The sequence below is a fragment of the Anneissia japonica genome, unplaced genomic scaffold, assembly GCF_011630105.1.
Source record: "Anneissia japonica isolate Jap-2015-1 unplaced genomic scaffold, ASM1163010v1 scaffold32248_len650992_cov182, whole genome shotgun sequence".
Taxonomy (NCBI): domain Eukaryota; kingdom Metazoa; phylum Echinodermata; class Crinoidea; order Comatulida; family Comatulidae; genus Anneissia; species Anneissia japonica.
In genome coordinates this window covers 489,872-502,327 of record NW_022699059.1, presented here as the reverse complement: position 1 = coordinate 502,327, position 12,456 = coordinate 489,872, and the positions used below count along the sequence as shown (strand labels likewise).

The 12,456-nt window shown below is 34.4% G+C and overlaps 1 protein-coding gene across 1 annotated transcript; it reads left to right on the top strand.

The window, feature by feature from the left end:
- The first annotated feature begins 2,416 nt into the window (after window positions 1-2,416).
- LOC117102840 (adenylate kinase 8-like) lies at window positions 2,417-12,088 on the top strand. Its single transcript, XM_033243269.1, has 10 exons — window positions 2,417-2,579; window positions 3,384-3,468; window positions 4,267-4,430; window positions 5,309-5,459; window positions 7,883-7,954; window positions 8,090-8,293; window positions 9,290-9,421; window positions 10,037-10,126; window positions 10,740-10,881; window positions 11,188-12,088. Exons 1-10 carry the CDS (start codon window positions 2,496-2,498, stop codon window positions 11,510-11,512), a joined length of 1,449 nt encoding a protein of 482 aa, XP_033099160.1. The 5' UTR covers window positions 2,417-2,495; the 3' UTR covers window positions 11,513-12,088.
- The last annotated feature ends 368 nt before the right edge of the window (window positions 12,089-12,456 follow it).

Here is a 12,456-nt window from a genome sequence, read left to right as displayed (position 1 = left end):
TATATATACTTGAGGGCTATGTTACATTATGTGGATACAGCATTGCATCGGTAAGTATTAATGCACAGTCTGTCATAAGATTAACCAAATTGAAAAAAAAAAACGATTATTCTGTTTTTTTTAAATATATTGTTTACCAGATTGGTCTTCTCATTGTATGCGTGTGTAGTGTATATTTTGTGTTAGTTTTAGTTTTGGTATAACCTTTAAAGAGTCTTGCAAATTGTTGATTAACATAACATACGGTATAACACAAATGAGCCAATCAACTAAATATGATTTTTCCCTGAGACAATTTAATTTAGAAAAATTTCAATTTTTCGATTTCAATTTCTTTTTCACCATGGGCCAATATATCCTCTAATAACAACCACAAGTTCACAATGTACTAAATTCACAAAAAGATGAACACATTGGAATATTATATAAAGAATTGGAGTGGAGGAGGAAATCCGAGATGAGTCAAAAGTAATGAAATATGCGAGGTTGCAGGGATGAGGGAAGTTATTTAGAAAAATGACAAGTTAGAAACAATCAACAATTGAAATATTGAGCAATATAAATTTACATTTAAACATTTTTTTATTTTTTATTTTATCAGGTTAGATGCTAGGGATTTGTGCCTGGTAGCCTTACAATTATTTTGCGGCCTCTGATGTAGGTTTCACGAAAAGCTAGGCCGTCACTAATTATGCTCGCCTCTGTCGTCGCCTTTACTAAACCCTCTCGGGAAACCATTTATTTTCTCATCTACTCGCCTTTAGTTTATTTACCTGGTAAACTTGTCAATTATGTTTGTTTACCTCTCACCTTTGATTAGCGCAATCTGTCAAAGTGTTTCGACATATCTGACTCATGGTGCTCGATGGGTGCTACTGAAAAACGATGTGCATTGTTCTTACCGGTTTTGCCCCAAAAAGTAAAATAAATTATGCTAGGTTAATAAAGGCTAGTCATTAGGCCACCTGGGGCGGATGCAGGAGGGGTGCAGACGGTGCGATCGCACCCCCTAAATTATATTAAGAAAAATACAAAAAAAGTTTTTAATTATTATAATTATAGCATATTTACAATTTACATTAATAATAGAAAAAATTAAAATACAAAAAACCCAATTTATTTATTGAACATAGAGACTAATTTAATTTTTAAAATATACATAATTTAAAAATAAGCCTATTACAAAATGTCAACAATTCAGAACAAAATCCAATTCTTGTATTTATTTTTCACCTCTTTAATTCTGATGAATACACTTTTATTATAACACTTGTATGATCAATGAAGCTGCAATTGCTTTTAAAAAAATAAGAACAAATATAAGGAATAAGAACGAATTGAGGCCGAGGTCACTGAAATGTCAAATGAGTGTTTTTTAGTTTTTTGGGGTTTTTTTTAATAAAAAAAAAACCAACAAACCTTATCTATACATTATGTGTAGTAGTAGCCTAAATAGTATGTAAGATACATATGCTCAGTACAGTAGGATACTGATGTACAATAATACTTTTCTACCTTTGAAAAGTGTGTAAAATAAGAGCAAAACTAGAACTTTTTCAGTCTGAAATCGGCAACACTGAAACTGGTTTTAAAAAAAAGTGTATTCGTAATAATCGCAATGTGTTTTATCTTGCACTAGTTTCACTGTTCCCTGATAATAATAAATCATTGGAATATAGGCCTAAAGGTGGAAATTTTCACCCAATTTTTGTCCCAGTAGTTTTGGCTTTAGAATTTTTTTTTTACATTCGTACTAAATTTGGTAACTTTTGTCACCTGCAGTGGTGGCGCTACGGGATGGGCAGATAATTTCTTTCCCCCCCCCCCCCCACTCCAATTTACCCCTCCCAGTTTTGTGGGAAAATGAACATTGTAAGATTCGCCAACAAAATTAATCGCTCCGATCGGTCTGTCTGTCATTGGCCACTTAAAAACAATGCATTTATCAAACTTTTTACAATTGTAATGCCTAAATATAAGGCGCGTAGTCCTACTGATCGTTGAAATAAAAATAGCAAGCCCATTAGAAGCGTTAACCGTTGTGTTTTCATAAATCATAATTGTATCTCCGGTCTGCTGTGGAAAAATATATTCTCAGATGTGTATAAGAGACAGCCCCAACACCTTGCAGCTCATCAGGTACCGTAGGCCTAGGCCAACGATTCTGACTGCGTGTGACGGATGGAGTACCATCTATTCCTCTGACATTATGATGCACAGGATTTCGGACCGGAAACAGACGATACGATTGTAAATTACTTCCTACATTAGTACTATGGATAAACACAGACGTTGCCCCTCCCCGTGTGACAGATTATCACACAATCGGAACATGGATTTTAATACTAGGGCATGGTGTGTTCATATGTTTTCGAGAACCTTTTTATTATCACCACTGGCCACAGCCCTAGCAACGAGACGACGTACATGTACATCATCAAAACAACTATCGTCGAAGATAGAGCGAAGGATTGTGCATAAAAATACGCCACGGAATGGATGCTACAAAAAGACCACTACGTATCCCACCGCAGTTTGCAACTTATGCACAGAAGCATGAGTTATTTGAACTGTATAGAGTAAGTAAAGTATATTAAGCTGTTAAAATGAAGCATAATTATGCGCAAATGTAGCCTAGGCCTAGCTTCCACAGATGGCGACGATAGAGCAACCTGCACTCACCGGCCTCGGTTGGACTGCGTGGGTGCTCCATAGCTTGGTTGGCTAGGGAGAGGCTAGGCCTAGGCTAGAAACCCAAGGCTAATCCTAGGCCTAATACTATAGACTAGTAGGGTCTACTTATGAATATTAATATTAGCTAAGTTATTTTGGAACAATGCTGCAAGGTAGATGTTGTTAATCCACACAAATCAATCTTTATAAAAAGGTAGGAAAAAAAAAACGTACTGCACACGTGACACAGTGTGTGAGTGACAGTGACCTTCTTTCAGAGGGAAAAAAAAAGAAAGAAAAAAACAGTAAAATAAATTAACTTTACTAGGCCTAGGTCTATGGCAATGAATGTACATGAAAAATTGGATTCAATGGACAAAATGAAGAGAGAGACAGCTTTATGTAAAATAAATAATGACTTTGAGAATAAAAAAAAATCAGTCAAATCAAAACAGGAATAAACAGAAATGTTAATATTAAGTACCAAATCACCTCAACTACCAAAACAGGTGTATATAGATGACACCACAATTACTGCAAGATTCTTAAGCCTAGGCTAAATGGAAGGATCTACGCCAGTTTTCCAAAACCCAGTTTGCCACATCACAGATATACAGTAGAAATGTAAACCAACAATTATCTACATTGGATTCTTTGTCGGCCAACCATTGTTATGTCTTGTTAACAGTTAGTGAAATTATTATTTTCAGCGCCTTATTTCAAGACTTCTCATTGACAAACCTGATGATCCTTTAAATTTCATCCTTGAGGAATTGAAACGGGAAGACGATGATGGTAAGCATTTGTTGGAAGGTTTTAAATTTTTTTAAATTTAAATTTAATACAATTTAAGAATGACATGTTTATTCATGCATTCATTGATCTTGATAGTATAATTGTAGACTCTGGCTGGAATATCACTCAATGGTTGAATAGTGGCGACAGAGGAGGGACTAGTCCTAGTCAAAGTTTGCAATTTGTTTGCAAAAGGGCAACAGAATTATTGATTGATGTAGAGGAGTAAGGGAGAACATTCCAGTCTTTAGCTGTGTTGGGGAAAAAGGAATATAGGAAGCGATTAGTCTTGGCCATTGGTACCTTTAATGAGAGGGTGTTTGGATTTCTAGTGCACCTATCAGCAGTTGCTCATCTGTTCCAAGTGGTTATCAAACTTCAGGTCAATATTTTGATGAACAATCTTGTGCATCATTACTAGTCTGTGGACTTTCCATCTGTGTTCAAGTGGAGGGAGGTTGATTTCTTTGAGCATAGCAGTAACAGAGGAATCCCACTTGTAGTTGTTGGTAATAAAGCGAGCCGCACATCTTTGAACAGCCTCAACTTTATTGGCTCCTAATATTGGCAAAAAATACTAAACCAATTATTATTATTATAATATACTCAAACTAATTTTGATAATACTTCGTATTCGTTTTCCAAAAACCGAAAGGTCCACTGATTAATCTCTGATAAGTTCCACTGATTAATCTCAGATCCTGATGATGACATAAATAATGTTGAAATATTAAATCCGACACGATGGCGTGCATTTCGATACTTGGAGTATGTATTATACTATCTTCATATTTGTAGTTCCAGCAATTATAATTCAAGGCCCACCTGCATCTGGTAAGACAACGATAGGCAAAATGGTGTCTTCAAAGCTACGGACAGCACACATCACTCAACAGCTTCTACTAGAGGATGATGTATCTCCGCTTGCTGCCAAGGCTAGGGCAATAATAGATAAGAAAGAGGTAAGAAATAATTCAATATTTTCTCTTTTCTTACATTAATAGTCTCTTCAAATGAACAAAGCTCTGGGAAAGCCATTATTTTGGCCTATGTTCTACATGATGTTGGTGGCAGTGTTGGCTTAGAAAAAAAAATATATAAGTTTGCGTGTTTTGCACACGTACCAAAGTTCAAAGGAAATTAAAATGGTGGCGAGGCTAAGCTTTTGCTCTCATTTTTATTCTGTTGCTGGTTATTACTTAATGTATATTTTCAATATTTTTAATAGTAATATTGTTTGAAGGTTTGCATGGCGAAGTATAATATATAATTAATGCTTGCGGTACACCACGTAGATAGTTCTGAAAAGAACTGTTGTTGTTGGTTGAGAATATCTCGACGTTTCGGTTAACTTGCTTCAACCGTCTTCAGGAGAATAATAGTAATATAACAAACTTGTAGTAATGCACCATTTATCTATTACCATTTCTGCCACCTAAAAATTTAAATTATTACTGCATTATTTAAGTCAGCTGTAGGCCTAATTTTGCCTTAGAAACATTCAGTAATGTGAAATATATGCTGCGCATCTTATTCATATCAGTGATAATAATATTCCATCAAATATTTACCACTATAATTAAAATTCTTGATTTAACAATATATCCAATATTTATGAAAATAACTGGATATTTTTTCAATATATTAATACTAAACTTTTGCTTCCATCTATATAAATTGATCTTAGAATTTTTAGATCACATTTTTTATCAAATATTTAATATTCTAAGATTTTGTGTTTTAATATAAAATAAATAATTAATACATAGATACACACAATCCAAAAGAATGATGAAAATTAAAATCTCATCTGCTTTTTTTTTTTTTTTTGATGCTGCAGTCCGTCCCAATGGATCTCTGGGTGAAGTTGATACAGGCACGACTTAAACTCTTTGACTGTGTTAAGAAAGGATGGGTGATGGAAGGCTTCCCTGTAAACAGAGGCCAAGCCCTGGCACTGCAAGAAGTTGGTATAGCACCAAAGCATTATGGTAAAAGAGGCAGATTTATCCACATTCAAATGCACACATGCTTTTCACATACATCAGGCCTATATCAAATGTGGGGGAGGGGTTTATTTATTTATTTGATTTATTTATTTCTTTATTCTTTATACTGGGAAAACCTGTTCAGTAGCTTATCTACTGTTCTCCCACAGGGCCCAGTACAAAAAGTCAACAATAACATTCACAATTCATAAAAACAAGCAACATACATATACCCTAAAAATACATTAACATCCAGATCATAACATTTTTAAAATTGTTAAAATAATATAAGATCAATATGAACATTTATAGATATATTTAAAGAAATACAGCAGCAAAAATGCTAGTTATTAGAATTATTATTATTATTATTATTACCATTATTATTAACACTCTGACCACCAGGGGTTTGAAACAATAGTATCAGCCACCGCCAGACTTTTTAGCGAATTTTAACACTTTTCCGAAGCTCATTGAGAGTGCGTATGTGATCAGAGTGACATGTAATTAATACTACAAGAAACACAAACATCTTAGCTTTACAATGGTACCAAACACTTTATTCTAATCACAATCTATAACCCGTAACAATAAAATGAAAATGACTCACTTCAGAGATTTACGCAATTTTGCCCAATAAAGCTGAGATAATCGCGATTTTGCTACGCTCGATGTAAACAAACACTGACGCCCGAAAGAGACATCAACCAAAGCTACCCTACATGGTATCGCTAGGCTAGTCTAGGCCTAGCTAAAAAAAACATCACTATTTAAAGATTTATGACATTTTAAAAATCATAAATTATACATCTAACATCATCTGATGACATACTTTCGCCAAAATCCGCATGTTAGATTCCGGTCCTAGCCACGGGTTTACGCTAACCAGCGCTAGCTCCGACGCGAATTCTGTCTTTTTTCTTCCATTTTGGATACTTTGAAATAGTGAAATACTTACGGTCCAGACCGAACATAATGTTCAAATTGTTTTACGTGTCAATAATTACCCCATCTATCAAATTCTGTAAAAAAAACCTGAAACATGGCGATCTCCGTGTTTGGCGGTTAAGCGTTGCGTTACCAAACACAGAGATCTCCGTGTTTGGCAGGCAGAGTGTTAAGCGATGGTTGTGTACGCACCACCGAAAGCACAAAAGGTTCACATTTATAAGAAAATTAAAATTGTACTGAATGTAAAATTTTTTATTTTCTTTAATAAAGATTTAAAATTTTTCACCAAACATCAATCATTATGCCAGTATATGGGCATGAAGTAATGAAAAATTTAAGTTGTGGTCCAACTGGCTCTTCCCCCTGACTCCATTTATTCTATTTTGCACACCCTACACTCTCCAAATGGTAATCCTATATATGGCCCTGCAATCACTAACATAGCAAAATATAGATGCAACATGGTCGTTTGTTAGAACAAGCCAGTTTGCATGGTATTCAAGGTCAGTGTCAAGTTAACCCTCTGGATACCGGATTCTTTTGTAGTGCAAACCCTTGAATACCGGATTCTTTTGCAGTGTAACTAGGTTTTTTGCGTTTCTTGAGTATACGTCGTTCTGGTGGATTTTTGGGAACTTTCTGTAAATTATACAGAAAAATGTTTCTAAAAACAAAGAAAGCTTATAGAATAAGCTTTCATTTGATGTATAATTTATATTCTTTCATAATATAATATAATATATATATATAATATAATGGAAATGACAGAAAAATGCTACATATAAATCGTCAGCAAAAACCCCCCAAAAAATAAATTATAGCCAAAAAAAATTGAAACAAATATAAAACATTCCTATTCCACACAGTTATATAATTTATTTACCCAACCATCCATAACTATAAGCACGATCTTTCCATTCAAAAGCATCGACCACCCTCACATTTCTAGGCCTAGGCTCATCTTCATTAAGAACATCTTCGCCGTCAGAACTGCTTGAAGTCCCACCGTCATCATCGCTATCAGGCACGTCTAAGTCATCTAAAACCTCACCTTCATCGCTTTCTGAATCAAAAATCAGGTCAATCGCTTCCTCAGCTGTGTACACATCTTGTGCGGCCATTTCGGAAAATTTTCGAAATTAATAATGATTTCAAATTGATATTTCTAAACATTTTTATATAAGCGCATTTCATTTCACAGATTTCGAAAGAAAATAGCTTCACGCATGCGTGTTCAAAATTTCTGACGTAATGGAGCTAAAATAAAAACGGAAGAGCGATTTGAAAACCACCTATTTTTTAGTTACTAAATTTCGACTGCAGTCGAAAATGGGAATTCTCGGTTTGAGGTCAATTTCGACTGCAGTCGAAGACGGTATCTAGAAGGTTGATACTGCTGACTCGTACTTCCATACTTATTTATGTTATATTATTTGGATTTACATATTTTTTTTTTCTTACTCTTCTGCTTTTAGTCATTCTTGAAGCACCAGACACTGTCCTCATTGAAAGACAAATGGGCAAAAGAGTAGATCCAGAAACACAAGGTATGATATTATATTTTCAAATTACTTGAATATTGGTTCTACTCTTTTTAAACAGGATAACATCAGTACTTCAACCTCAAAACTTTAAAATCCATAAACAACTATTGTTTTTTTTTAAATTATAATTATTTTTAGATGTGTACCATACCACATTTGACTACCCCTCAAATCCTGAAGTTGAGAAGAGGTTGATAGAGCCTCCGGAAGGTTGCACGGAAGATGAGATGACAGAACGCCTAGTACTATACCACAGGCATGCAGATGGCCTCAAACAGTGCTACCAGAAGTTTGCTAAAACCATCAATGCTGACCAGCCGAAAGCTGATGTTTTTTCACAAGGTAACATTTTTTTTAGTTAATTTTTCTCAGTTTTTTGGTTTAACAAAATTGTGATGTAAATAGTGTAAGGTTTTGGAACACAGTGAATTTCTAGTAGGTGAAATAAGTAGATTGAGATATACTCTCCGTGAAAACACCCACAAAATTCATAATAACATAGATTACAGTAGTTCAAGTTTTACGGAGGGTCACATAATTTCCAAAGCCCAAAATTCACAGGGAACACTAAAATGTGTTAATAAACATTATTTTCTGGAACTCTCTACCCCCCAATGAATTGCCTTTCGTTGCTATTCTTATTTCTCATTAAACAGTGGGCAGTTGGTTTTACAACCATAACATTAGGCTAATGTTATGGTTGTAAAATGATTAGGCCTACCTTTTCCTAAACTTTCACACTGTAAGTTATACCCACTATACATAAAGTGATTCCTGGTTGTGGAATCTGTCTATTGAGTAGTGAAAATTTAATTTAATTAAAGTATAAAATCAGCAATTAAAATACTGAATTTCAAGTGTACTGTACAGTATGACCTCTTTATGGTAAAGTTCCATTCACAGTCTGCATTATTTATATTTAGGTGGTTCACCCACAATTTTACTAATCTTTTTACTTTTACAATACTACTGAATTTTTTCTATTTTCATATTTTATTACCTTATGATTTTAACTTTTTTGATGTATTTTAACAAAAATTAAATGTTTTGCATTTTAGCTTTTTATCATATTTGTAATTAGGTATCTTTTATGCGATTTGTTGTTTTTAGATGTCTTGCATAATTTTATAATTTTGTAAAAGCAGAACCATGTGTAAACCAGGTTGTACACCCTCCTGATATGTTATCCTGTATAAATATGTGGCAAAGACAAGCTAAACCAGTCACTCATCACATCGCATTGCATCTACATATGTCAGTATATAAATAAATAAAGAAAGAACCATCTTATGATTTAGCAATTGATGATTGTTTGAATGTAATGTTCTTTTTTTTCAGTTATGACTGCTTTGAGTACTAAGCATCGAAGCCTGGCCCCACACACGCCACGCATTGTTCTTCTAGGACCAACTGGAAGTGGCAAGAGTGTACAAGCTGCCTTGTTGGCCAGTAAATACAACATAATCAGTGGTGTGTTATATCAAAATTTGTGTTGTCTTCTTAGTACTCAGAATAAAAATAGAATGATGTAGATAATTGAAACTTACAAACTTTAAAATATTAAAGTGTTTTTAATTTTTGAAGATATTATTCTTACTTAAAATCAATTAAAATGCTTATTGGATGTCTAATAATAATAAATAATATTTTGAAGATGTAAATTTTACCTGACTTAATTTAAATGTTAAATGGAAATATGAACGTCTAATAATGTAATCTTGTAAAATCTTTCTTATTAAAAATTTAATTGAGTTTTTTTTAATTATCAATTATTCATTCATGTGACAAATTAAAAATATTGTCTACAGAGAATGTTAGTAACTATGCATTATGGGATAGGGATGTTACTCCACTAAGGTCCAAGTGACCTGCATACCCCAACCCTAATCAAACTATGCATCCTGGGGAAGGGTCGCTACTCCACTAAGAACCTAATGACCCGCATACCCCAAAGCCAACCCTAATCAAACTATGCATCATAGGGTAGGGATGTTACTCCACTACGGTTGTAATGCCCCAACCTACAGTGTATGTTATCATGTAAAACAAATTAAGGTTGTTGTTTATATCATTTTTTATTTTCAGTGTCTTCTGGTCAGCTTGTCAAGGAGGCAATAGCTAATGAGTCAAAGATAGGAGAGGCTATCAAACCATATGTGAACAGAAATATGCCAAGTAAGACTAGTAAAACAAACATACATTGGGACTTTTTTTCCATTCCTGCTCCTATCACTGATCCTGAATTTCTCAATCTAATCTTAAGTCCTTCCTCTTCAAATCACTAAACTTCTCTCTTAAACATCTTCCTGCAGCGTTAAAAAGACTTTTTTGTATTATTTTTGCTTTAATAAACGCTAAAAAAATGTGTTATATTATTATAATTATTAAGACAAGAGTAATTTACCGTCAAATTATGCTGCATTTTTCCATATTATTTAAATATGTAGAACGTTTTAAGATAGTGTTGGCTTTTGTGTATGTGTGGTCTGTCAATTCCTGCGTGATTATTCTTGCTGGGCAATGTTTCCTCATTTTTGTTAACTTGCCAAGCAGGATAGATAATTTGACCAAGGGTAATGATGTTATGCAGCCCTGAATTTGTTTGCTCAACCAGCACTTTTAATGTAAACTTACTTTGGCTTTTAACAGTTTGAAAATGTTATGAGTTCTATGCTTCTTTGTGTGTAATATTAAAAATATTAGATACAAGAATGTGGTGATTCATTGTATGTACACTGACAATATTCTCTAGTAGATTGTTATATATTATTTTTGTTGTTTTCAACAGTACCAGACAATCTTATTCTGAAACTCCTTGAGGATCGTTTGAGCCAGATAGACTGTGTTACAAGCGGCTGGGTATTGCGAGGCTTCCCACGTACCAGAGAACAGGCAGAAAATCTCAGTACTGCAGGTTATGAGCCAAATAGGTAAGGCAGCGTGACACTATATTAAATTAAAATGGTTTTTAGGGAGAAGAAAAATTAATTCAATTTTATTTTTACCATATTAAAGTTGTACAAAAGTAATTGTTATGGTAATTGTTGTTGTTATTGTTGACATGGTCCGCTTTCATCATCATCATCATCATCATCTCATCATCATCATTATCAGTAACTTCATCATCATCAACATCATTATTGCTGTCATTGTCATACCTTCATCGTTGTCTTCATTAGCAGGTCAAAACTGACATGTTCTCCGATTAATAACTGAAATCTAACTGTTTCCTACAGAGTGTTCTGCCTAGATGTACCGAATGACTCTGTTTACGAGAGATTAACATTGCGAATGGCTGACCCAGTAACAGGTATTATGTACCACACTCTCTACAACCCACCACATTCCAGCCACATCAAAGACAGATGTCAACGTCATCCAGATGACTCCGACGAGGCTGTGCAACAAAGATTGTCAGCCTACAATGCATACATAGAAGAGCTGACGGACTTCTATAAGCGGGCCCAGCATATCAATGCCGACCAAGACCCTCACACAGTATTTGAATGTATAGAGAGTATGCTGGTCAACCAACTTCCATCTAATTTGGATAGAGATTGATATCCATGCTATCACAATTTGTATAAGGATTGATCCCCTATTAACAGAAAGTTCAAATTTGTGTTTTCTGAAAATAAAAGCAAATGTTATATTTATTATCATAATGAAATGTCTCACTCAGTTGCACCTTGAAACCTGGCACTCGCTGCCGGGCGTCAAGATTATGTGAAGAACCCAACGCTATGGCGCGCGCACAACTAATCGTTTTTAATGACGATCCTGTCGGACTACCACCAACAATCAGCAGACGGCATCGCGTCGTCTAGCACTCACATAGAGCGGATTTGCATTCGTTGTGTAATGATCGCACGATTGTCGTACAACGTAGTGACTGCCCGGCTTAAGACAACACCACGTCTTACTATACTGTAGTCAATTGGAAGCTCTTTCTCTTTGAAAGAAATTAACTGTTAAACATTATATATCGATTGTATAATAAATTTTTGTTTGTGTAAATATGCAGTTATTTTGTTTTTGTTTTTTAATTAGCAGTGCTGACTGCACCTTTACATTACATATGCTCTAAATAAGAGGAACAAATAAAAAATTAGTGTTCTTTGATAATAATTGTTGTAATTAGTTATGCTGTCTATGTTTTGTCTGATATCAAATTTGTGATTGTTAAATATTGTTTGAAGATTTGTATGCTTGCGGTACTCCACGTAGATAGTTCTGACAAGAACTGTTGTTGGTTGAGAATTTCTCGACGTTTTGATTGAGTGCTTCAATCGTACACCAATGATCATTAAGGCCATGCTAGGAGAGGGGCTAGCAGAAGGGAACAAAAAAAGTTATCTATAGTCATGTACTCAAACACACAACATAGTGTATGTTGGGATAAATCTGAACTGATATCCCCATAGCAGGCTCGAGGGTGTGTGAATAATGTTCATGAGGTACTCTCCCATATATAATACTAATAGGAAGATTTTTTTTAAAGGGCA

Bases quoted from the DNA above. Each gene is read 5' to 3' on its own strand.
- LOC117102840 (XM_033243269.1), top strand. From the start codon at position 2,496: ATGGATGCTACAAAAAGACCACTACGTATCCCACCGCAGTTTGCAACT. The intron at 4,431-5,308 runs GTAAGAAATAAT...TTGATGCTGCAG, and splicing joins CAATAATAGATAAGAAAGAG to TCCGTCCCAATGGATCTCTG. The intron at 10,882-11,187 runs GTAAGGCAGCGT...TGTTTCCTACAG, and splicing joins GCAGGTTATGAGCCAAATAG to AGTGTTCTGCCTAGATGTAC.